This window comes from Paramormyrops kingsleyae, chromosome 2, assembly GCF_048594095.1.
Source record: "Paramormyrops kingsleyae isolate MSU_618 chromosome 2, PKINGS_0.4, whole genome shotgun sequence".
Lineage (NCBI taxonomy): Eukaryota > Metazoa > Chordata > Actinopteri > Osteoglossiformes > Mormyridae > Paramormyrops > Paramormyrops kingsleyae.
Window position 1 is genome coordinate 16,150,704 of NC_132798.1, and position 25,265 is coordinate 16,175,968.

At 42.7% G+C, this 25,265-nt stretch overlaps 1 protein-coding gene across 3 annotated transcripts; it reads right to left on the minus strand.

The window, feature by feature from the left end:
• Nucleotides 1–484: 484 nt before the first annotated feature.
• lifra (LIF receptor subunit alpha a) lies at nt 485–25,260 on the minus strand. 3 transcript variants are annotated; one of them, XM_072706588.1, is made up of 18 exons: nt 25,106–25,260; nt 16,395–16,552; nt 16,098–16,249; nt 13,460–13,607; nt 11,775–12,050; nt 11,028–11,154; nt 9,803–9,954; nt 9,384–9,526; nt 8,102–8,261; nt 7,804–7,868; nt 7,490–7,712; nt 6,827–7,009; nt 6,350–6,451; nt 6,120–6,269; nt 4,598–4,735; nt 4,228–4,321; nt 3,583–3,646; nt 485–3,500 (listed from the first exon to the last, which is right to left on the minus strand). In XM_072706588.1, the coding sequence occupies exons 2-18, from the start codon at nt 16,456–16,458 to the stop codon at nt 2,865–2,867; spliced, it is 2,877 nt and encodes a 958-aa protein (XP_072562689.1). In that variant the 5' UTR covers nt 16,459–16,552; nt 25,106–25,260; the 3' UTR covers nt 485–2,864. The 3 variants fall into 3 exon arrangements, with proteins under 3 accessions (XP_072562689.1, XP_023692483.2, XP_023692484.2); XM_023836715.2 differs by having other exon boundaries at nt 16,395–16,556; nt 25,106–25,256; XM_023836716.2 differs by lacking the exon at nt 25,106–25,260 and adding an exon at nt 19,624–19,731 and having other exon boundaries at nt 16,395–16,556.
• Nucleotides 25,261–25,265: the final 5 nt, after the last annotated feature.

The window sequence follows — 25,265 nt, forward strand, 5'->3', positions numbered from 1 at the left end:
CCGGTTGGCTTGCCAACGGTTTCAATGCGGAAATGAAGGTCCTGTTAACTTTGGTATAGGGTGTATCTCTACTTAGTGCTAATTCGTGAGTCTTTCATGACTGCTGGCAACACTGACCTACAATGCATTTAAAGTTGTATCGATCGCTGTGTGGACAATAAATATACAAACTCATATTGCCTCCCTTCCAAGAGCCCAGATTATCTTTTTAGTCTGTGACAGTTGTCTATAATAGCATTTGTATAAACTCTCAACGTAAAGTGTTTATATTCCTAATTATATGTTACGCAATGCGTAATGTGAGTCTATGGGAGAGCCCTTAGTCGCTGCAAAAAGGTTTATTAACCAGAGATGTTTGTAGCTAAAAGGTAAAACTCACCTCGAACCCCATCAGGAAAACTCATCTGAATATGAATGGATGAGATATAAAACTAAATACATCTAAAATTGCGCACGGTAAAAATAAATTCATAAACAAGGACAATCAATGCACGACGTGTAATTCTTTATTAAGATATAAAGCCCAGTTTTGCCATAAGCGCGATGACAGGATGTGGCTACATGAAACAAGTTAGCACGTTGTACATAAAGCGAAGCGCCCATCTCCCTTACTGCTTTAGTGTTACAGTCGTACACAAACACTGCTGTAAAATATTTTGAGGACTATTCTGTCCTACACGCGATCAGAAATTTACCATGCATATTTAGGCAGTCAGTATAATACATAGCGTTTACATAATCATATAATTCAGTGTACATATATGTATGTTTTCTTAAAAGGTTTCTACAACGGAAAAGGGAAAACACATTTATCAGGTAAAAACCCTGGAAGTCTGATAAGCTCCACCACCACCGTCAATACACACTTTACAAAGGTACTCCTTCATTGTCCAGTGCGGCCACAGTTATTTTAGACATCACATTTCATGGTATTGTCAACAATATAATTATGGATGTAGCTTAAATCTAGCTGCTCTGTAATGTAGTGCAAGCTCAACAGGAAGGCAGCCAATGTTCACCGGGACTTGCCACTAGGGGTACTGAGAAAACTGCTCCCTTGTATTAGCTACCAATAAAAGTCCAGTTGATTCCAATACGGAGGAAGCACGGGGGGGGGGGGGGCTGCTCCAACAATCTGATGCTCTTTTTGTCATTCAGTCATTCAGGATGGAAGAAACCACGTGGATATAGCATGGGTGGGGGTTATATTTGAATACAGTGGAAAATCCCTGAAAGTATTTCAAAAGTTGTGGAATTAAGAGAAATTGAATTTAAATTCAAAGTCACGTTCACATTGCACATTCTGGACTATGTAGTCCAATTCAACTTTCATTTCTTTAATCGAGCTACATTACCATTTCCAAAGTTCTGAATAAACCCCGTCAACAATCCCTTGTCATTGGGTAAGAACTCCAAAGGGTCAGTGGTCAGTTGCTGCAATGTGAATCAGATATCGATTGCTGAAAAATCTGATCAATTTCCAGACAGTGCCCTTCCCTGACCCGATTTGTCCCGGCAGAGACAGTGATCCCTTTCTGACCACTATGGTCACTACGAGAATAAGTCCAATAGATTTTCACTGTTCCTCCAATGTTCCGGAAAATTTAAGTCATGGACCAACATCCCAACATCTCAAAGTACATTAGTAAGTACATTCTTTCTCAAAAAAATTGCCAACTAGCGAAGCCTTTTATCTGAAGAGACTTGCATAGCTTAAGGATATAATTTTTTTCTTTTTTACATATCTGGGAATAATACAGATTCACTTAAGTATCTTTAAGGGTACAACAGCAGGATACCTCCTTGAAACAGATTTACGGCTCCTTTTGACTGTGCTACCTGCTTGCCCTAAGGAAGCAAAGGGGCACCACACATCCAGTGCTAAGTTCCAGTTTCCCCAAGTTGCTGGGACTGCGGCAGACCCAGCATCACCCCACAGCCGCATCTGTGACATCGTATTAGTGCGTCAGTCTTTTGTGACGAGACAAACTCCCAAATAGACCACTGATTTAGTTATTTTGCAATTTTTAACACTAACAAAAAAAATTCACAGTAGTTCTTTAAAAAAATAAAATGTCAGTAAAGCTACTCTTTGATATTAACAACCATTCCCTTCATGCACAGTGATACCTGTCTGTGACCAGTAGAGAAATTGATCTGTATTGAGGCACTAATAAGACCCTTTCAAGCCTGAAAGCAAATTCAACCTTTGAACGTTTCATTTACAGATATGAATCATACAGACAAATGACATTGAAAGGCATTAAACACTAGTGTTTTTTTTTTATAATGACAGATTCTCACACAACATGGTTTTTGGTGCGTTATCTTTGTAATCTATACTTTATATGCTTGAACATAGCAGTAAATACTTCTGCTTATAAACCAATATAAGATAGTGATACTACAGCCTTTAACACAGATTTAACTGTAAATTGAGGATTAATGGATGAATAATCCCAAGGCTACTGTGTGCATCTGCATTTTGTTTTTGCAGACTGACTAGCTTTGTATGCAGTGAGGAGACACAGAAAGGTTACAGCCTACAAAGCACACAAACACTTAAAATAGTACTGGCTTGGTTAACAACACAGAAATAACTACATTCCAGTGAGATCTATGAGGAAATACACCTGGTTTTTCCCTGCCCCTTACATGCCTGTCAAACATTCTTCCCCAACAGTCATTTTTCAGTACTTCTTTCTCTTCACCTGGAGACACAAGCGATGCAAGCAACAATAGCATTAACCAATGTTCTGCATTAATAGTGCCTCTCAAGCATATCTTTCCAACAAGTCAAATCAACAAAATAATCCATTCTACTAGGGGGCACTGCAAGAACTGGCACTGCAGTTTCACCAAGATCAGGGTTTGCCAGAGCCTGAGAGGAGATTCCGAAACCAGGTGGTAGAAGGAGCATGACTGAAGTTCTCTTCTCCCGAGGGCTCAGGGAGCAAAAATTGAGATGAGTTGACCGACGTAGGGCTGCCCAGGGAGCTGTCCAAGCTAGTCTCTTCTGGAGAGTCCAGCTTCCAGGAGCACTGGGGCTGGTATCCTGTGTCAGCATCTAGCTGGGGGTCGTCGGACACTTCAGCCTGATTGGGAACGGAGGCCATCTGGGGCCTATACCCACCGGAGAGAGGGGCCTCCATTGTGGCAGGGACGCACGCAGAAGAGCAGGCCGAGGTTGATGACATCTGGATCCCAGTGTAGGTTACCTCAGTGCGGGCAGAGCCCGTGGACCTGGAGGACAATCCAGACGATCCCGTACCAGTGGGTGCCAGCCCGGGATCCTCCCCGACCACCTGGTTGTAATACCGGAGGAAGGACTGCTCATCCGAGTCCATGTCGGGGGGCTCATTTCCCCATTGCTCTTCCTCCTCAGGGTCCTCCAGAACCACCTTTAACTCTTCCTTGCCAGACATGCGGCGCCGGTTCTCCACAATGTGCACGGAACTGTGGGCGCACGGCGTCATGTCCAGCGTCTGGGTGCCGAACGCCTTAGGAAAGCAGAGGTTCATTTTAACCCAGTCAGGCCAGGAAGGGAGAATCTAACAGGAGACCATGCAAACTGGAGCTCACCTGTGTTGGCTTCCACTCTGGTACCCTGGGCTCAGGAATCTCGGGGTAGAAGGTCTTTTTCATCCTATGAGAGAACAAGGTTTTAAAAAAAAAATCTAGATGCCTAGGTGTCCGAGACCCACACAGCATACAAAGTGCAATCTGCATTGAAACAGGCAACAGTGCACTGACTTTCTATTGCAAATACACACAATGGTATGGTCTGTGACAGGACTCTCATTCTGCAACAAGTCCTTCACAGAAAGAGCTGGCTTGCCTAAAGTGGGTTAGCTGTAAGGTATTAAAAGAAAAACAGAAATCCATTATTTTCCCATCTACCTAACTGCTCATCCTATTCAGGGTCATGAGGTACCATTCTTCTTATAATCCTGTTTATAATTTAATGTACTTCCAGTCAATCTAAATCAGTCAAGCAATAAATCATTCAAACAAAACCTAAGTGAACATTAGCAAATCGCTAAGTTCTCAGCAAATCAATAGCTAAATCATATTCTTCCCATAATTTGCGAAATAGGTTCTTTGTTCCTCTAAACGTTTTACCACAAGCTCCTTTCCTTTGGGAATTGTTCTGTAGTCAGGGCACCTTCTGGACGGGCTGAAAGCATAAAACCCAGATCACTGGGAAATGGAGAAACCACAGCTTACCACTCCCTCTTGCTGTAGCAGAGTGCAGTGACAAGAACCAGGAGGACAGCCATGGAGCCGGCAGCAATGAGAATCTCCATTATCAGGAGGTCAGCTGAAGAACATCAAAATATATCCATTAGCACAAGAGCCATCCAAGGCAAAATATGACAGAGCAAGGAAATATACCAATGCAACTGTACCTACAGTACTCAGGGAGAAAGGGGAAAAAAGTACCCAGAACAGGATGACTAGCTAGACAAATGTATTAGAAACGCCAACTAACCAACGACTGATAAACATGCTCATATTTGTAACAAAGCATGTGAACCGCTACACCAAAAGGAACATCAGGACCAAAACAGCCAAACACCCAAAAGTGGTTACTTACTGAAGGGGTCTAGTTTGATGGACACAGTGGCCTCTTTTCCAGCTCCTGCTGAGGTATAAGCCTTCACTGTGAACTTGTAAGTAGCGTAGGACAGCTGCGTGGCAGTGTAGCTCATGGTGGAAGGATCTGTGATGTTCTCTGGAGAGCCATAATCAAAAAGACAGAGGAGGATTTGGAAGCTGCTTTGGATAAAAGCATACTGTACCTCAAATTAAAACCGGGATTCAATTAATATCAGAGTCTCAGATAATGGCTGGCGAAGGGGGTTGACAAACAAATACAGGCCGGGCCCCAAATACAGGCCGGGCCCCAAATACAGGCGCATTAACTCCTGCTGGCTCATTTATAAAGGCTTTGTACGAACCGAATAGATGGCATTTGTACGCACATTTATATGAAGACTTCGGGATTTATAAAGAAATAAATAAAATATACTTTGAAAAAGTTCGGACATTTACGACTGGTGCACTTGTACGAACGTTTTGAACGGAAAAAGCAACATCTAGAAATGTGCATCTAAGTTGCCTTTAGTCAGTTTTAGCACCTGGTGAAATGAGCATGTACCGTTACACAGATTAAGAGAATACTTCCAATACATGTAGCTAGTATGTTTTACAGTGTTGAAACTGACACAATGGTGGTGTTTCACTCATTCATATACAGAATTTGCATTAACAGAGTCATGCATTAATAGAGGGAATGAGAAATAAAGGCCTGCCTCTAATACAAGCCTGCCTCAAATAAAGGCTTGTTACTTCTGCGGCTTTGGTTAATAAAGGTGGCAGGCACTATTTGAGAAAATACGGTAAGCTGAAATGGATAAAAAGCAGACCAGTGACAGTCATGAAAGAGATACATACAATGCATTATTTGTCATAATTAGAAAAGGCTGCCACAGCTGCTGTATGGGATGTTGTATGTATGAATGAACAGAAACCAGTTTGGTGCTGGCCCACTTTTGGGGCTAATGACTGCTTTTGGGGATTAGGCCCTGCACCTCTTTTAAACCTCTTAAGATTAAGGTACATGACCATTCCCCTAGTACTGCATTCCAGTTTAAGTTTGTGTGCCGGCCCATATTGTAAATCTAAAGTTTTTTTTTTTTTTTGCAATTCACAGCCACACCCATTTTTGTGCAATCAGAATGGTGTCTCATGACCATTGGATGGACAGTGTAAGATCACTTTCTATCAGATGTGGGGCATCGTGTGGCTCTGTAGGTTCAGGACTCTGCTGCCGCGATCAGATGGTCACCGGTTGGAGTTCAGTGGTCGGTAGAGTGATTTCATCACTGGGTCTTTCAGCAAGACCCTTAACATCAATTTGCTCCAGGGACTGGCTGACCCTGATTTCTCAAAAATGTATGTCACATTGGATAAAAGGGCGCTGCTCAATAAATCAATGCACATATGAATGTTTCATAAATTAACCAAGCTCTAGGAGTGAGTCTAGCCCTAGTGCACAGATCATCCTACATCCAGAGATGATGGGATTTTGCAAAGGCAACTGAAGAGATGGGTACCTAAAAGCTGAAGATGGGTGACATTGTAGAGGTAAATCAGGTATCCACGAATGAAGCCCCTTTGGCCTTCCAAGGGAACAGGGTCCCAGGAAAGCCGAACGCTGGAGTCTTCCTGATCAGCCATCAGCCTGGTTACGGTCCCAGTTGGGGCTGGAAAGATGAGAGACCTTAGTGAGGTGGGAGATAGACAGTATGAGCAGATATGAGCAGAGGCACCATCTTGGCCTCACCTTGCTCCTCCACGTATCCCAGCCTCTTCTCCAGGAGCAGTGGAGCTCCAGGCGTGCAGGCGTACACAGAGAAGGTGTATCTCTCCCCAGCTATGAAGCTCTCTGAAAGTCAAGTCAGAAAGGTCAGGTGCAGGCTCCTCACACAAAACAAGATTCTTCAATGAAGATATCAGTCTTTTTTTATTCTATATGTTCTAGTGGTCTCTTTTGACTTAGCAAATGAAGAGGAACTGCAGATTCCATGAGAATATGCGAAGAATTCATTAAACTATGGATGGAAGGTAGATAGAAATATCTGAGTAGAGTCCTTTTCTTCTGACTGCTGATTTTAACTAATGTTTTTTCACTGCATCTATGTTTCAGTCCTTACCCAAGTATTCAAGACACCCCAGATTCTGAACCCTCTACCCTGGCGTTGGAGCTGAACCCTCACAGACCCTGCTGAGGCGTTCTCCACGGCGGATCCCCAGCACATACCCGACTGGATTCTGGTACTGCTGTTGTCCCCAAGCAGTTTCTCCCAGTCCAGGCTGCAGTTCTGCTCCCAGCTCATATGGTACCAGGTCACCACATAGCCGCAGGTGGAATTGGGGCTCGGCGGCCAGGACAGATGGAACATCCCGTCTCTGCCCACCATCTCGGAAAGAGCGCTGTCACCATCTACAAAAAGATCCAACGGGCCTGCTCACACAAGGCTGGCATAACCAGGTATCTGTGATTCAGTAACTGGAAAGTTCTGATGTTCTACATTTATGATTTATTTTTTTTTGTTAGAAGTTTCAGATCTGCTGGAGTCTATCCACAGCTCCCAGTAGAAACACTGAAATGTCACAAAGGGTCAAAAAATGGGCCTCTAGCAGCCAGATCCAGCCGTGGGATAGACATCGTAAAATATGACTTAATCTGTGGGATATCCCTAGAGCAGCATTTCCCAAGCCGGTCCTTGGGGACCCACAGATGGTCCACGTTTTTGCTCCTTCCCAGCTCCCTAAAATGTTCACACCAGGGAGCTGGGAGGGAGCAAAAACATGGACCGTCTGTGGGTCCCCAAGGACCGAGTTGGGAAACGCTGAGCTAGACCACAAGCAAGAGCCAGCCACATGTGCATCACCGAGTTTCCTATCCTATGTTCCATCTTACCTTCCGGGGAGTTTGGAACAGTCATGCTGATGGCAGGGGAGTCTCCTGCATTATTCCACGCCATCACTGTGACTACATAATCACTGGAAAGGCCCTCCAATCTGATGGGGACATGGTATGGCCCAGTTGAGGGGACAGAATTCCGCTGCACCCCGTTACCCGGGGTACTCCAGCTGACCTCGTAGCCCTTAAGTTGCCCGTGTCTCTGACTCTTTGACAGAGGCTGTGGACAGAAATGTACATAAACTGTTAGCCAGGGTGAGAGCAAAATCTGGCAGCTTGGATTTATTTGAAATAAGGTGGGGGGCTCCGACCTTCCAGACGATGCATCTGTCAAGTTCACTGCGCATCTGGACCCAAAAATCCACTGGGTCAGGCCCTGAATGTGAATGGCAAAAAAGAACAAAAAACAGTTGTATCAACCCATCAACCCAAATGTCCCTGGTCAAATTAAATTTGATCAACACATTATACAAACACTGGTTCCATGTAATAACGTAATGAGTAAGCGTTACCAGTAATGCTTAGACACCTAAATCGCATACAAAAGTCAACACGTTTATGGTGACGGTCAGGGAATGATTTCAATGGACACATTTAAGAGGTACTTACGGTCCTCCTTGGTTCTGAAACGTATTTCTGAACTCCAGTCACCCCACTTCCAGAAATTCTGCTGGGTGGCGCAGCGAACCTGAGCGGCGTACTTCGAGTCTGGCCGCAGGTCCCTCAGCAGAGCCTGGGTCAAGCCTAGTCCCACATAGATGTGTGGGGTCTGCGGGGCGCACAGAAAAACCGGCAAGGTCTACGTCAAGGTCTACGTCATTGCACTGCACTAAGCTGGGGCAGCTCGCTTTCTCACGATACCACCGATGCTCTCTTTACACCCTATGCTTTTCATGGAGCTCTCATCATTTTAGGAAGAGAAAGCAAAGTGCAAGCATTACCACAATGCCAATAACTTCACACTTCAGTATGATACAACAAAAAGTTCCAATTTAATAGCATTTTCGATACTCACAATAACATAACAATAAAAAGTTAAGTTCAGCTGCAATTTTGTCTGTAGTAAAAACGTTTTAATCGTTTATTATAACCTGTATTTTAACACACAAGCAAAAATGCATGTCATCTCTACTATATCCCTATATACTATATTCTAGGTATGTGCATTGGCAGCCTACCAATCTCGGTGGTCAGAGCAAACTGGAAGTGTAGGCTGTAGAATCCATACCAAGAATCAGTATTTAATCTGTTTTATACATAATAGAATCTATACTTTCAGTACTTCATACTTTTGACGGTAAGCATGATAAAAGTATTTTCAAATTTTTTCTACCCATCCATCTTCTAATCACTTATTTAATGCATGGGGGAGTGAAAACGTGTATTTATAACATTTACATTGATCAGGCTCTTTACATAAGGAATTATGGCGTTACGCATATGGTTTGCTAGTTGCTCAATCCCATGTTCCGTGAGCACAAGATGTTCTTTTAGTTCACGGAATACAAGGGATCCATCAGAGCTACATTTGTCGTATCCACAAGATAGGATAACTTTGATGTGATTATAATTTGCTGTTTAGTTGTTTACTCTAGATGTCTGATGCATTTCCCAAGATTTCTGAAATGCAGTCTTAATGGATTTTCAAAAACACTTATAAGTCAGAGTAATGCATTGGTCTGACCAAGAAAAAAAAAAAAAACAACAGGAAATAAGGAAGTTGAATGCAAACTGCAAAACATTATACAAATTCCCGATACTGCAAGTTAAAGTCATTATGAGTCTGATATACATTTTTGTTTATGAGAAGAGAAAATGTTGCTGTGATGTTATATGCTCACACAGGAAGCAAAGCCCTTTACGGCAAACATACTGGCTTCTGTCCACTTACCGGTTTAGGATTCCCATCGCTGAAAATCCACACCTGACACACAAGAGGCAGCTTTCCGTACCACGGCACCCCCCAGTGCCACCGCAGGCTTGCATTCCAGGCTCCCAGCAGCTCGACGACGACCTCTGGAGCTCGTGGGCGTACTGGGGGGTGGACGGAGGGGTCAGAAACTGCCTGGATGTCACTCTATATTGGGGTTAACTTGGGAATGACTGCGCTCATAATCGGTGGCGATGATGCCCAATGGGTCTAACACCACGCAATTGGGGCTATTGCACAGGAACCAAAAAGATGTCTAAATTTTTATAAGGTCCACTAGAGCACCAGTGAGTAAGATACTCAACTACCTGGCTTCAGAACATTCATGTGGAATATGAAACCATGCACCTAGAACCCAGGCAGGGTTAGGGAGCGCTCACCTCTGTGACTCAGGTCCACAGTGTCCATGAGTTCCACCTTCCCCAGAAGATTCCTGGCTGTCAACGTCCAGTTCTGTTCTCCCGGTGCCAAAGTTATGTTGAATCTGCACTTGTGCTCTGTGGCAGATACTGTATTTGCACTCTCACATTCCCTGAGATGAGGGGCAAGCAGAGGAAATCGTTCTTGGTTAGTTCCGCTAATGTTGCAAGAGGTGTTGAACTAGAGACTGTGCTAAAGATGCTCAAGGCCCGACCAGAACCAACATACCAAAGCTCAGAATTCCCCATATAAAACAGCAAATCTAGGGTCGAGCACAGATAATGTGCTCTAGCATGAATGAACGAACAGTACAAGAAAGCCATAATTCAAAGAGCTTGACAATTTTTTCATTATTTACATTTTTTTTGTAATCCACCGATAAAGAAATTTCTGGCTGATACTGACAGCCAGTTATTTCAAACTGTCACCGATACATTACATTCCAAAAATATGAAAAGTATTTTTAGTAAGAAAATACCACCTTTGGCACATAACAGTCCCAGTGAGCTATATTTTATAACGGCACACGTTATATATTTATAACATTTATAACACAGAAAAGAAGGCTGCACTGCTTCCAAAGAACGCTAGTCCAACAAAAACACGAGCATTTGATAGCAAAAGGAAATTCAGCACAAACAGTACAAAATCAAGAGATATTAACCAGAAAATTGCGGAGTTTATCACACTTGATCAGGGCTCCAAGTTCTACCCAAGTCAAAAAAATTTAGGAGCACAGACAAATATTTGGGAACACAGTCAGTTCTGTTTAAGGACTCAAGGAAACTTAATGCATCATTATAATGCAATTTCACATACAAGCTAGGGCTATGGAAAGGTTAAGGGGACCAATCAAATTTTTGTGTTGAAATTATGAATCGGTAGATCCTCCTCATGAAATTGTAGCAGAACAATGTTTGCAAAATGCATTTCTAATGTTTTTAGCTAATGATAAATGATTCAACATAGCAAAAATGTTTCTAATTGCTTAGTACATAGATGTGCAATGCAATACGGGTCACCATTTTAATGGGAATTACGGGCAGTAAATATTGGCTAGCCGACGGTTGCTGTATCTGCCAGTACGGATAGTTGGCGAATACAATTGGTGCATCTCCATTTTACTTAGTGACCTGAGGTGAGAAAAATAAACTGGCAAAGAAAAAAAGAGAGGTGGCAATTAACCTTTCATTCAGGGAGTAGAATGTCCGCCGTGACCCATACAGGTATGTAGACTTCCCAAGCGACCAGCCGCACTCCACCGACTGCAAGTCCCGTGTGTCGCAGACCAAGTTCCGGGGATCGGGAGGGTCTGCAGGCCAACAACACAGCACTGATGTCGGTTCTCTATGACGCTAACAGTCCGCACTTTCTCTGATCTGTAAACCGCAGGACTATCCAGGTCATCGTCACCGTTATCGCTTCGTAGTCGTCTTCCAAAAAACTTTCCATTTTAGCCAAAAGAGGGCAAAGTTGAGCAAGGAAAAGATAAAGCTACTGCAGCGTCAAAGGCTTTAACTACCTTTCTGGCTCATTTTCAGGCATTACAGATGCTGAAATACACCCACGGTTCCCAAATTAAGGGGGTCAGGGTGGGTCCAGGACCCCAAAAATCCATGAGCAATTGGAGGAAGTCTGGTTTCAACATTGGTAGGGACCAAATCAGTCCAGAAAACAATATTGGTAGGAACATGTCCTTACATCCATATTCAAATCTATGCCCTTGCCATGTTAATTTACCATAATTTTACCATAACCCCCCCCCTCCATCAAAGTGAGCCTAATAAAATTAGTCCTAGTATGACTTTGGTATAACTAAAAACCAAAAACACTGTAAAGGAGAAAGACTCAGGTTAGAAGAGTTTGACGCACAATCAACAAGCTGAATAACAAATACGCATGACAATAAGTAACACCGTAATATATACTCACTACCAACAAAGACAACGGCGCCGTCTGCAAACTCTCTGCTCTGATAGAGGCAGATGACATTAGTCCCTGAGGAGTTGGAGGCCTGCTGATTGATCCTGACGCTTACGTAGCTCCGCCTGCTTATTCGAGTGAAGGGCAGTTTGACGCTGCTGTCCTTGATGCCGCCAAACTTCTTGCCGTCTGGCACGATGCAGCAGAAGGTTGTGTTGCTGCCCACAGGAACCACTTTGTCCTGAGGGTACAACTGTGCTCTTCTGTATTCTGGAACATCCTTTCCTGGAGGGAAGTCATAACCAACAGGAAGGAAGAGGTCACATGAAAACAAAGCCCAGCACTGGCCTATTCTGGGTGGTCCAGGAAAGACCCCCATCCAACTGTATATGTAGGTGGTCCTGACAGGTCATCTTTTTAGATGTGGATTTCAATGACAAAAAAAAAGTTAACTTCAGCTTAATTGAAAGTGATCACTGTCAACAGGGTAAACGAAAATTAAGACTAAAACTAGAAGTGAAAAAAATGAGCAACTGAAATAAGCTTTCAAAAAAAATAAAAAACTACAATGAACATGTAATATGAACTACAACAAAATAGCAAAGCAGGCAAAATCAGCCTCATTTTAGTTTTTATCCCCTTGACTTGCAGAGCTGCAATTTACGTCACACTGCACCGCCCACAGGAAGTAAAGACTGTCATCCGCTATGTTGGTGTATTTCTGTTCTAGTTGAGGTATTCATGTATACTGTATTACAGCGTTCGTGGAAGGTTGGGTGTGCAGTTTTCGGCTGGACCGACAACAGTGTATGTGACAAAAGGTAAAGGGGTAAAGGGTTCTTTAGGACAGTAATTACGGTAATTGTAATTAATCTCTGCTCTCAGAATCAAGGATAAGTTTTAATTAATGAGCAGCGCTGCACATTGTCTCCATTCGCTGTCTCACTGACACACAGATGTGCAGTGCAGTGGTTATACGAATGAAAATTTACTCCTCTAGGCTAATCTGTTGTTAAAAATGAAACTACTGCTAAATGGAAACCAGTTACCAAGTTTTGTTTAATGACTTGCCATTGGATTCATGTTTAATAATTATACCGATTTATTTCTTCATATTCCTATACCTATTGTCAAAATTAAAACAGAGCTGGTAAATCACTGTTAGAGTCTTTCACACATGCACAAAATGCAAATTTGAAAATAACCACCCTGACTGTCAACATAAGAAATACAGAAATATTAAAAACATAATAATTAGCAGCCTGGGAGTGCAGGAGCCCCCGGGATTGGGACTGTGAACACCACCCCTGCTCTGTGGGAGTTCCCCTTACTTGCGGCCAGTTTTTTTCCCAGCCACCCCAGAACTGGACTAGGGGTTAGGATGCTGGATGGACTTTAACCATGCATGGCACTACAATTCGGTTTTATTCCTCCATTACTCTTCACTACCATTTATCCTTTACAAGGTGAGAGTGAGCCTGGGGCTGAATGGTGGAAACGCAGGGCACGATGTTTGGGGACACCCTGAGGGGGACACAAGGCCATCACAGGCCACCAACACACACTAGGGGACACCAGCTGAACTAACTACATGCTTTTGGACTGCAGGAGGTTGTCACGCTGCAGTGTCACTTACTGAGCCACTTGTTACTATACCTGTATAAATACGGCTCAGTCAGTGTGAGGGTCATTACCAGTAAGGTTCCATGGCTCACTCCACTCGCTGGAAAACTGCAGCAGTCTGGAGCGGATCCTGACCGACAGGGGGGTGCACTCCAGAGGAGTAGGGGAGGTCCACTTCCACTCCTGGACGGTACCGTCAGTGCGGGGTGCCACTGTTTCCTGGGGAAATAACATTTCACTGAATGCAGGGTGAAAAGGAGAGCATCTGTCAAAAAACTGAACCTGTGATCCAGAATTTCTCCATGGGATCAATGCAGTATTATTTTAGCTTTTATCATCAAGATTGTTGAAATCTAATACCCAGAACTGGCAATCCTAGACCTGTTATTTAGGAAATCATGCAGCTGTGAAATATTTTCACTTCTCTGCTGTGTCTAATGGCACCAGCAAGGCTTTCACTTTCATTATGAGAAACAAAAATATGGCAATCTGTACAAACATGCATGGGGAGAGGGTGGGGAAATTTCCCAAGACATCGTATGCTCAAAACGCAGCAGAGAGGGGAAGTGGGGTCGCCTGAAGCCAAACATCTATCTGAAGGGGGGGGGGGGATTTCTCAAGCCTAAAACATTCACACATTCAAACCTAAAACCTACTTTACTATGTTTATTAATAATTACCAGGGGTGGGAATTGGCAGTGACCGCCCAAATAGATATTACATTAATATATGTTTGCCGATTCCATGCATCATAATATTTAAACAGGTTTTACTGAAAAGAATTTCAGGTCTGCATTTAAAGTAAAGATAAGGTAAATGCATTTGTTTAGTTTACTGCACTTTCAGTTTGGAACACGCAATGAAAAAACAGGCAGTCAGTACAAACACGCATACATTTCTTGACACGGGTGCTACCTAAATTCACAAGTAGATGTTCCACATGGAAAACATTTTGCTAATTGTGGCTTTGAGTTGGTTACAGCTAGTGCTGGAGAGCTCAAAGACCTCCCACGTTACTTAAATCAGTAGTCTGGGAACATTTTGCCCTCCCAATAAATTATGTCAACACCAGAGAGAGTAATTGATAAGTCTACAAATGTCTTTTGGCTGTGTTATGCAGGACTCCGATATTTATCTGTAAACGCCAAACATGCTAACTCATTTCAGACACCTTCATCCAAGTGTGTGCTTTTGACCGGGCTTAAAAAAAATACAGAAAAAAAATGCCAAGGTCATGCTACACGATTTTTGCCCCCATTTGCCGCTGGCCAAAGGTTTTTGCCATTCGCCAACAAAAGCCCCAGATCGGAGGCGCACTGGTGTTCCCTTGATGCTGGCAAATCGGCCCTCGATTGCTTTAAAGGCTGATTTATACCTCTCCATCAAATCAACATCATTAATAACTTCAGAAGCCAAAATGCATAGAACGTGACTTTGCAGCGGTTCGACATTTTTCCAAATTCGTCTATGGGAAGTTTGGAGGAGCACAAATATAACCATGACTCAATAAATGGATACTTTGTTAAATGTTCGTTTTTTTTTTTTGTTTCTGTTGCGTGATTCAACAATCACACAGAGTCAGAAGACAAATGCAAAATCCAAAACTGTATCACCTAGTGTTTTGGTGGTGATCAACACACATGCTCAAATGTTGGTAACAGCATAGGCTAGCTGCCTCAGTCACGGCGTAGCCTTTCCACAAATCAGCCTTTAGTTCAGAGATGAGACTGGACGCAGTCGCCGATGCTACACCGACACCCGTCAGATATCTAGCAGGCTAAGTATCTTGACAATGAGTGCAGTGACAAGCTACAGCCAATGAGAGAGCAAAGACACGGGGTGAGAAGAAACCCAAGGGAGGAGTTTAAAAAAAAAAGCTGTAAATAGTTTGGATTTAATTAGAAACTTTTTAAATGTACAGGGAAGTGATATAAAGATATTCAATGAAAGTTTACATTTCACACACTTGCAGTTGCGGCTTTAAATTGAGACGCTGGAAAAGTCTCTGTACTGGCGTTACTCATTCAAGATGGCACCCTGACAGAGACGTGCGTGCATGTCAGGCCTTAACAAAACAAAATTAGGCTGTGTGCAACTAGAATAATATTAGCAGCACCAAATGCAAACAATAATTTCAGTAACCCATGTTTAAACAGATGTTCAGAAATCACACAGCACTCTCACAGCAATATTAAAATGGCCACCTTCGAGAACCGCGATTTGTAACAACTGTCCCCCCCCCCCCAACCCTAATAATTACACTTTTACATCTCAATGAATTGCGAATAATTTTTGTGGCTACCTGTAACAAAAATAAATCACTAATCATTATCATTTTTCACTATTTTATTGACTTAAATTAGCTGACATTTTCTGATCCACGCATTATTTTTACCATTCACTTTAAGCCTGTTATTATGGTGGGTATGGCCTGTTATTATAGTGGATCCACAGAACCACTTCTTGCACGATATAAGCTACTGAGAAACACTAAGACATTCAAAGGACAGTCCAAAGTAAATGTGCTGGTTCCAGATGTGTGCCTCCTATTTTGGCCTATATTAAAGAAATGTTGAAAGGACAAAATACAAAGTTGACTAAAGCAAAGACTGTAACATTAAGGACATTTTGTATCCATCATTATATTCAGGGGTCCTGCAACAAAAACGACAGCGTAGACACAAGTGAGGAGGTACATCAAAAACTTACAGAATGCACAGTTTCCTTCGTCTCCGTGCGAAGGACCTCAACATCAAAGAAGTGTACAGTGGAAGAAAGGTCATTTTCCCAAGTGACAGTTAGTGACTGAGATGAGAAGTTGTGACCCAACCCCACGATCTTTGGGGCGGGATAGTGGGGACCTGGAGACAAACAGAGGTAAGGTACAGAAGGTATAAGCTCCAACCAGAGCCATTCAACAGCTGGACAGCTACCTGTGAAATTCCCAAGTTTAGAATTCCAGCCAGTCTCATCTAAGAAGGCTTGGCTGACATGTGGAGGACTTACTTTGACAGTAGCCTTTTCTGGTCAATAGGGTCATAAAAAGAACCCAGAGCAGAAAATTGCGCATGTTGAAATCCTGAAGGAAGCACTGCAGTGGAGCTCCGAGTCACAGAGGTCGCAGTGACAGCAGCAAGAACATTCCGGGGCAATTTGGAGAGCTTCTACCTGCAAGGCAATCAATACAGTTATCGGACACTTTTACCCAAAGCAACTTACAGTAGAGAGAAGGGTTAAAATCTGTGAGTGGTCCCTGGGATTTGAACACATGACCTTTGTATCCTTAGGCTAATGTTCTACTTGTGGAGCTACAAGAGTCAGCAGTAAGATGCACTTTACGGATCCTAAGCGTAAATTCATGAGTAGCATTGCCCGAACAGAGACTTAAAGCCCAAAGCTCTACAGACTGACCTATCCAGGCTCACCAACCCAGACCAAAGGATCGTCAATAAATCATATTTAGGGGGTTAAGACACCATGCTCAACTTTACCAACAGGTGTGCACCATTGAACCAAATAAAAATCCAGATTCAAACTGGATTCTGATCCTTCCATGCAATGCATCAGTTACATTACGATGTCTTAACGAGTCACAAACAAACAAAGTGGGTTCGAATTTGAAGGCTGCGGACGCCGCCTGACTGACCTATATCTCAAAATAACACCATTGGTACAAGTTCACAAAAAAAGAAGTTTTTCACCTACAGAAGGTGCAAACTGTTAACCCAGATCTGCAGTGAGGAGAAATGCGTCTTGCAGTTTTACAAACATGGTGATAGCCTTAGCAAGTCCAAACGTGCTCTAGCAGGGCTGCCGATGGGAACAGACCCATAAAAAGAAACAGAAAACATACCTAAATGCCAACGAGTCAAAACAGGCCGCTTGGCCGCTTCAGCACCTCCCCCCTTGGTGCAAACCGTAAGAGTGTAGGGACAAGGGTAGTGACATAACTTTTCCATAAAAAAGAATTCCGGGTTTTTCAGTGCTTGGTGCATATCAAGCATTTTAAGTGGCACTTCAAAGCAGCGGAAATCCCAAACCCAGAGTTTCCACTCCAGGGAGACGTTATCTTCCTTTTTGTTTACCCAAAAAACAGAAGTAATCGCCAGAATCTTCTGAAATGACAGCCATTCATAGACAAGTGCCTGACAAGTTATGTAATCCTACTTGCATAAACAAATAATTTGGCAGATAAGCCACTTCAAATTGACAAACCAAATACAGTGTTAAAACCATGCTGTTACAAACCGGGATACATTTTGCAGACTCAGACTCAGTTATGCACTTGGAGTATTACAGCAAACATTTACCAGAAAGCTAAACATCTTATTACTGTCCTCTGTGGAATAAACACGCCAATATACTGCCACCTGGGACAGCATTCACCCCCCCCCCCCCCACCCCCAAATCTCCGAGACTAAGGTAAGTGATTGGAAGATTAATGGGGTGGACGGACAAAATTTCATTGATTGTAATGAAAGGCAAAAGTGTATCTAACTAACCAGGCCACTGATACAGACCAGGCCAGAATGACGCCAGCTTTCAGACTGCTAAAACACTTTCAAGACACCTGCGGGCCAGACAGTCAAAGGGTTAAAGCTCCATAACTGACAAACAGCCGTTTCTCAGAAATATACTCTACATAAGTACACTACAGAATTGTGCAGTACCGCTTTACTAAAAAGGCATTTTTGTCCTCTTTGAATTTGTTATTTAAGACTTTTTTTTTGTCGTATGGATACCATTTGTAAGGAAACATCCGCAGGCTCATAACGAAACTGACAGAGTCTGGAGTTCAATGGCTTCACTGTGCGAGACGCGGAGGCGGTGTGTTTAGACATGCCAAGCCTTACGAAGCGGGGGCGGCCTTAGGGACAGGGCTGCGGGGGGGGGACTCGTTTACGAGGCCGGGCCTTTCCTAAGGGCACGCTCTTTTGTTCCCACATTCTAGGCATGTACCATCCAGTCTTTCAACAACAGGGGAAAAAGAAAAAAAAAACAGACCTTGACAACCATACCAGGCAAACGGCCAGGAGAGCAGAGCAAGTGAATCAAATTCTGCACTGAAAATTCCCCCTTCTCCGAACAGTAACACTTCTTGTCCTGTTTCCAATTTATCCGTTTTGTTTGGACAAAAGCATCTGCTGTCCCTCCAGCAGCAGGCAGAAAGGTGTCAGCTCGAGAGTCGGAGTAGTCGGGGCACACGGATGGTAATTCCGGCCCGGTCCGGCACCACACAGATCCCAGCAGCAGCCCGGCCAGCTCCGCCATTTGGCACGCTTCGCGACTGAGGCTCAGCTACGGACCCCTGTCGGTACAGCTGGTGAGCAGAAAACACCATTTTCCCAGTCTGGGAGCAGAAGAAGGGGTCAAGATGACTTCCTGTTGACACACAGCTTCAATTTAACCATTAAGGCTTCCAGAAAAACACAAAAGCAACCACTGAAAATCAACTGATGGGCTGATTGAATTTACTGATCCGATGCAGATTAAGGTGAACATAACCTGACTCAAATTTGAAATAGGGTGTCGCTCGACAATGTCTAAACCTTGGAAAGGTATTACCATGGTCGTCTTTCCACGTCTTGTTTTCAAGCTCTAATTCATGAATTATAAATTGCTGTTTGTTACATACAGTATACAACCTGTTGGAGATACTCGAACCAAAGCCAACAGGCTTCTAAAATGAAATAAAAACAGCTTCATGTTTTGTTTAGAAGTGAAGCCTAGTGGGCAGGGAATCGCCATTGTGAGAACAAAGAGGGCTTCTGTTCAGAGTAAGTGTCACGTTATCTGGGAGGGGGAAACGCCATTCTGTTTAGGAATCAGTGCTCAGGCACTGTGTAGGGAAGAAAAGCTGGAACTAACATTAATGGGCAGTTAAAATGATGTAAGATGCTTAAACTAAACTAAGCTTAAATGTTAGAAAAATTCCCCAAAGTACGGAACACTCAGCCCTACCACACCCCCCTTCAGCTAGCTCTGACAGAGTTTTTGCTGACAGACACATTGAACAATACCAGAGAGAATAAACAAATAAAACAGTCTATACAAAGAGACTGAAAACAATAAGTAAATCTAAGGGCTGCCACCATTACACACAGAGAACTAAGATAATTATCTTATAATTATCAATTATTAAATGTCAAGGGCAGGGGCACATCCAAATTATGACAGTGTGTTAGAAAGGGAGCCCATACTCTGTCAAATTTATACAGTCCCACGGACCGAGTACCTTATTTTTTCCGGTTTTAAAGAGGACATTAGATCGCTCAGCCATTGGGGGTGGATGGGTGGAGCATCATCCCTCCATCTGTTATCAGCGGCACGCCTGGCCAGCAGAGACATTGATTTGAGATGATTCCCTCCACGAATTCTCCAAGCTGGGACATACAGTGCGTGTAAAGCAGCGAGGGAGTATTCACCGTGCATTTCTCAGTTTGGACTGATATGATGATATAGTAAATTTTGGACAGTTTGGCTATAGATAAGTCAGCTCGGAAAACAATTTTGAGCTGGAACAGTAAATAGCAATTTAATAAGATATTTATTGGGACATTTCGAATGAGCGTAAAAATCAGTGATGTTTGTAGACATCTCATTCTTCCCAGATCTCTTCCCTGCCAAATAAGAAATTTAAAGACGGAGAGATTCTGATCTTATCTGATTCATTTCCCTAATATGTAATTGTCTCTTCTCTCTAAGACTGGAGCTGCAGGAACAGCACGCACGCACGCGCACACACACACCACACACACACACACACACACACACACACACACACACACACACACAGGGACAGAAATGGCACACACACACACAGGGACAGAAAGGGCGCACACACACACAGGGACAGAAAGGGCGCACACACACACACTTTATACAGATCAAGGGAGCAGCAAAGAGAATTACCATTCCTTGAATAAATACTGTATTAAATAACACTAACTGAACTTATTGCACAAGATAAACCCATTTAAAGAAAATGTAGCTTTTGTCCAAATAGCCGGATAAAACGTAACCAGCATTTAGATGCCAGATCCACCAGTACAACTGTTTCTAGACTAAGCATTTAAGGACTGATGGGAAACAAGCACAAGGCACTAGTGGGGTGGTAAACCAAAATGCGGACGGGTCCCTACCTTGTCATGAGATGGGCAGATCTCTATGCAGCATACAATTACCAATAGAATATCTCCTGAGAAGCACACACAGTCACAGCACAATAATAATAGATCCTTTATTGTCCCCTTGGGGAAATTCTTTTTTACGCCTCCCTCACCTTGCTCTTTGTAGAGTAAGCTGTCCACAAAGGGCAGCCACCTGTAGGGTTGAGGGCCTTGCTCAAGGACCTGCATACGTGCTAAGGCTGGGTTTGAACCGGTGACCTTCTAATTACAGGCACACAGGCTTAGCCCACTGAGCCACACGCTGCCAATATGCAAAAAGCATCAAGTTCCATTCATCTTCAGGGGTTTCTGGATGCAGACAATACTACCGGCATGATAACTTGTCTAAATACGCAAGTCCTGCTCTTTATTTCAGCCTTTTTATGGTCCTGTTAGATCTAACTCAAATACTCTTCAAAATAGATTTCTGTTTGTACTAACAGAAAAAATTGCCTGAGTAAACACAGCGTTGGCCGAAATTCAAGCAGCTGGTCAGTAACGAAGAGGACGGAAGGAGAGTCACATCCTGCAATGGAACGTTGCCCCTGGGGCAAAAGGTTGGAACGGCAGCCAAGCTAATGTTCCGACAGAATGGAGAATAGCAAAAGGGGGCGATAATTCAAGTGAATATTGCCGAGTGGAATTCTGCCTGAGGGAATTCTTTACTTGCCTTAGGCTTATTATGCGTGCTAATGAAGCTGTCCCAGTAAACAAACGCAATCCAATATCCGTCATCGTCTCTTGTATGGGAACATTGTTGCTGGCTGGAAAATGACCGTGCTGTCACACTGGCAGACAAACAAAACATACCAAAAAAAAAACCAAAAAAACAGTAAAGCAGTTTTAGTGAAGGATGAGAAACAGGTTCAGCTCTGTGGGTTTCCTAACGTTTCTGAAGCACTTCATGATGTTATTATTAACGTACAGCTGACCATAGATAAAGAGTATCGGACAAGCGGACAGCTGTTTGGTCATCCAGGACCTAGAGGGGATTCAGACGCCCGGAATACAAACGTTGGCGATGTTGATCATTTTATTGCAAAGCCAGAGTGTTCTGGGGCCTGTACTATGAAGTGGGGTTACAAGCTGATCGGGGAAACTTGTCGGATTTAAGGTAGTCTGGGCAAAATGTAAGTGAACGAATATGAAGTCCATTTAAACTGTGGTACCTTAAATCCGACAAGTTACCCCAATAAGCCAGTAACTCCGCTTCATAGTACAGGCCACAGGTCTGGATATTCACACAAAGATACCAAAGGCCTGCAGTGTTACACAAAAAGTAAATATGCAGCCATGGACATTAATAAAACAGGAAGGAAAAAATCATATGTTCTTCCTGCAACATCCACCAACCAGCCCCCCCCCCCCCCCCATGTTAGTGATAAAATTTGACTGATTCAACATGGCAGGAAACAAGTATCCATCATGGCCCTGAAAGGGCAGCCACTTTGCTTCTGCAGTACAAACCAAAACAAAAGCATTCCAGCCCATGATAGAAAGCTAAGAGATAATGCAACATGTACATAAAAACACAGAAAAGCATAATTATACATAAGATTTTCACATGGTATGGGTTGTCAGAATAACTTCTGGAACACCCAAGAACAACCAAACAAATCCTGACGTGATGAAACATTTTAGAAGCATAAAAAGCATATCATCAGAAAATTCTATCATCATAATGGGTTCACCCACTGTTCACATTATAAACAATACTCTTTGTGTACCAATGGTGATGATTCTGGGAAAGCCATGTAACAAATCAATCAATGGCATCTCCTCTTTCCCCTTACGGCACCCTGTGCATTGAGACCAAAGCTTTACCGCTATGACTTTTGGAAAGTGTCAATAACGAAAGCCACACGACTCCATTTTTAGACTGCTAGACTATTGGAGCTGAGGAAAGCTCACCACCTACACGAGAAATGGACACATTGCAAAAGTACGCAGTTTAAACTAGACTTGTCACCAGAAGGCTAGACATTAAACAGACCAGGAATTTCTGAGGAAATGTACATTACTATAGTTAAGTATGATATCCACTCATATAAATTAAGAATGTAATGCAATTAAAGTGATAAAACACTGAGTACTTTGAGAGATTATCAGAAAGAAAAGTACTTTAGCTGATGATGTCAGATACTTGCAATGGTCATGGACTGAAAATATGATGTAGCACTATTTAAAAATCGTTTTTGAAACAGATGTAGTAATAATTACTAGTACATTTTGTTGTACCATATGGAAATTGCACGCTGGAATCCAAATTTAAACTACTAGCCGGAGCCAAACAGTATGTTACATCCTTGCCAGAGGCATCCAGATGCAGAAGAGAAGTTACAGAAGTCAATGTATAGATACAGGAAACGTGTTTCCTACGCAGTAGGATTGTGGGATTCAAGAGAAAGAACAGAGGGCAGCTGAGAGCAGCAAGCAGCGCTGCCCTTTAACACCGAATGACAGACCAGGCCAAGAACAGCACAAGGCTGCTGTGGAGAACAACACCCAACATCCGCATTTCCTTTGAAACCATAGGGGCTCCTCTGTTCTTGTTAAAATTATTTTTCCTGTAACCATTTAGCGATTTGTCCCATATTTCCATATACATTTCATAACCCACCCCCCTCAGCAAAGTATTGTAGGGGACCTGGGGGAGGGGGAGTGGTGTACAATGTTTCTTCAGTGTGCCTCACCCACCCACCGAGTGTCAAATACCAGAATCGCTCCTGCTTGAAGCTATAACGTATGTGACAAAAGGCCTATTGGTGCTACACTGTGACAATCACCTGCAAGCACTTTATTTTAACCATTTTATCTGGCATTTCCGTCCACTCGCTATGACTTCCTCGATTCAATTTTTTGTTTTGCATTCGCTGGAATCGCTTACTCAAGGCTGTTGATACCTAGAAGTTTGCTCCGATTTCTTCTCAATCAGCGACCACTGGTACTCAAAGCAATAAACGTATAGCCGTTCTCACCAACATCACAAGTGCCTCCAAATTAACCTGGAACACATAAAAACTACAAATACGAAAGGACACTTCTGTAATTCTTCATTGCACAGAGAATAGTTTAAAAATGCATTTTCGGCCGTAGTTTTAGTCGTGAGGCTCAAGTGAAAGCGACAAAAAGTACTTTTCTGACAGGTGTCCCGATCCAAAAAATCAATGTAGTTTGAAATTAAAGTTACCAAAAAGCAAGCAAATGTAATCAAAACTATTTCTGGCATAATCCTCCAAATGTGTCAGGTATGGAAAAAACACTTCTAGACCTATGTATGAATCATAAACCAGTTTTATAACAAAAGGTAATGGAGCCACAGAGTGCCATTGTACACTGCGACACTGCTAGAACTGTGGGAATTCGCAGATTCCAAGTTATATGCTATGAAGACAACAAACATTTAAAAATGCATGCATACCTTCTAGTTTGAGAAATAAAGCAGCTGACCCTGGGGTTAGGAGTGCGAGACTTAATATCGTTTTTACGCAGATAGTTGGGCATGAAGTCAGTGAATTACTAAGGCGGGCTGCAGGCACAATGCGAACGGCGACTAAACGGGTCCAAATGAGCGGGGGGGGGGCTGACAAAATTCGTGGAAAAAGTCGTGAAAACAGAACAAATGCAGCTGAATTAGTAAAGGCATATTAATAATGTCACTCATTCTACGGAAAAAAATACTTTTTGCTACCATTACTCCAACTCACCATCTACTGTGAAATTTGCTGTGAAATATTAATTCTGTACGCATGTATGAGTATGTATTTAAAAGAGCACACTAAAGTCCGTCCAATATGCACCTAGACTGCGGCCCAAACGTCCCGTCACCTGTTCCGAGGCACCACGGACCGAATTAGCCAAACGATTACAAACTTTTAATCTCAGGGTGTATAAGCGATTCCCACTTTTAAAAATCTTTGCTAATAATTCAAGTGCTTATCACACTTTCATCGTTACATAATTGCTGTCGCCGTCGTTCTGTAACTTGTGACCATTTCAGTTAAAAGTATGTTAAAATGATAAATTCATCGTCAGTATTTTAAGAAATAAAATGTCACTGTTTTTCAGTTTTAATCTGAAAACTCAGTATAGGCCTACACCACTCAGGGGTGCAAACGTTATTCAATCAATGCCATTTCCAAAGAAATAAAAAGATATAGTGCAAGTTAATCATTACCAAAATTGTATAGAATTGTCATTTTTAAAAATAAAAAAACCCTAACAGTCAGTTTGTTAATGCTATATTTACAGGAATATTAGCTGCCTAACTCTGGTTCCCTTAAAAATTAAGACACATTTCCATAGTCATGACAGTCTTTGGCTTTTTCACTAAGGCTTCTTAGGGTTCAGTCTGAAAGCCAGCAAACTATTAAATACAATATTAAAATTTTAAAAACACAGACAGATATATATGCAAACGAATCTCACTGCAATAGTTATATCTGGTTAACTTGGCTACAGGATAAAATAACTGTAGCTGGGATATCCGACGCTGAACGGGATGGTGGGACCGACTTCTAACTAGGCTGGATTTGCAGAGCGTAATACCTACGGTCTCCGATCGCTGGGCTCCTCCGTTTTCCGATGAACCAAATTCCACAAATCTCTACTAAATAAACAGCACTGATAATCTCAACAGCCGAACAGTAGAAGGAGTTCGCCCGGACCAAACGCACATTTACTGAACGTCATGAATTTGCAGAGGAAA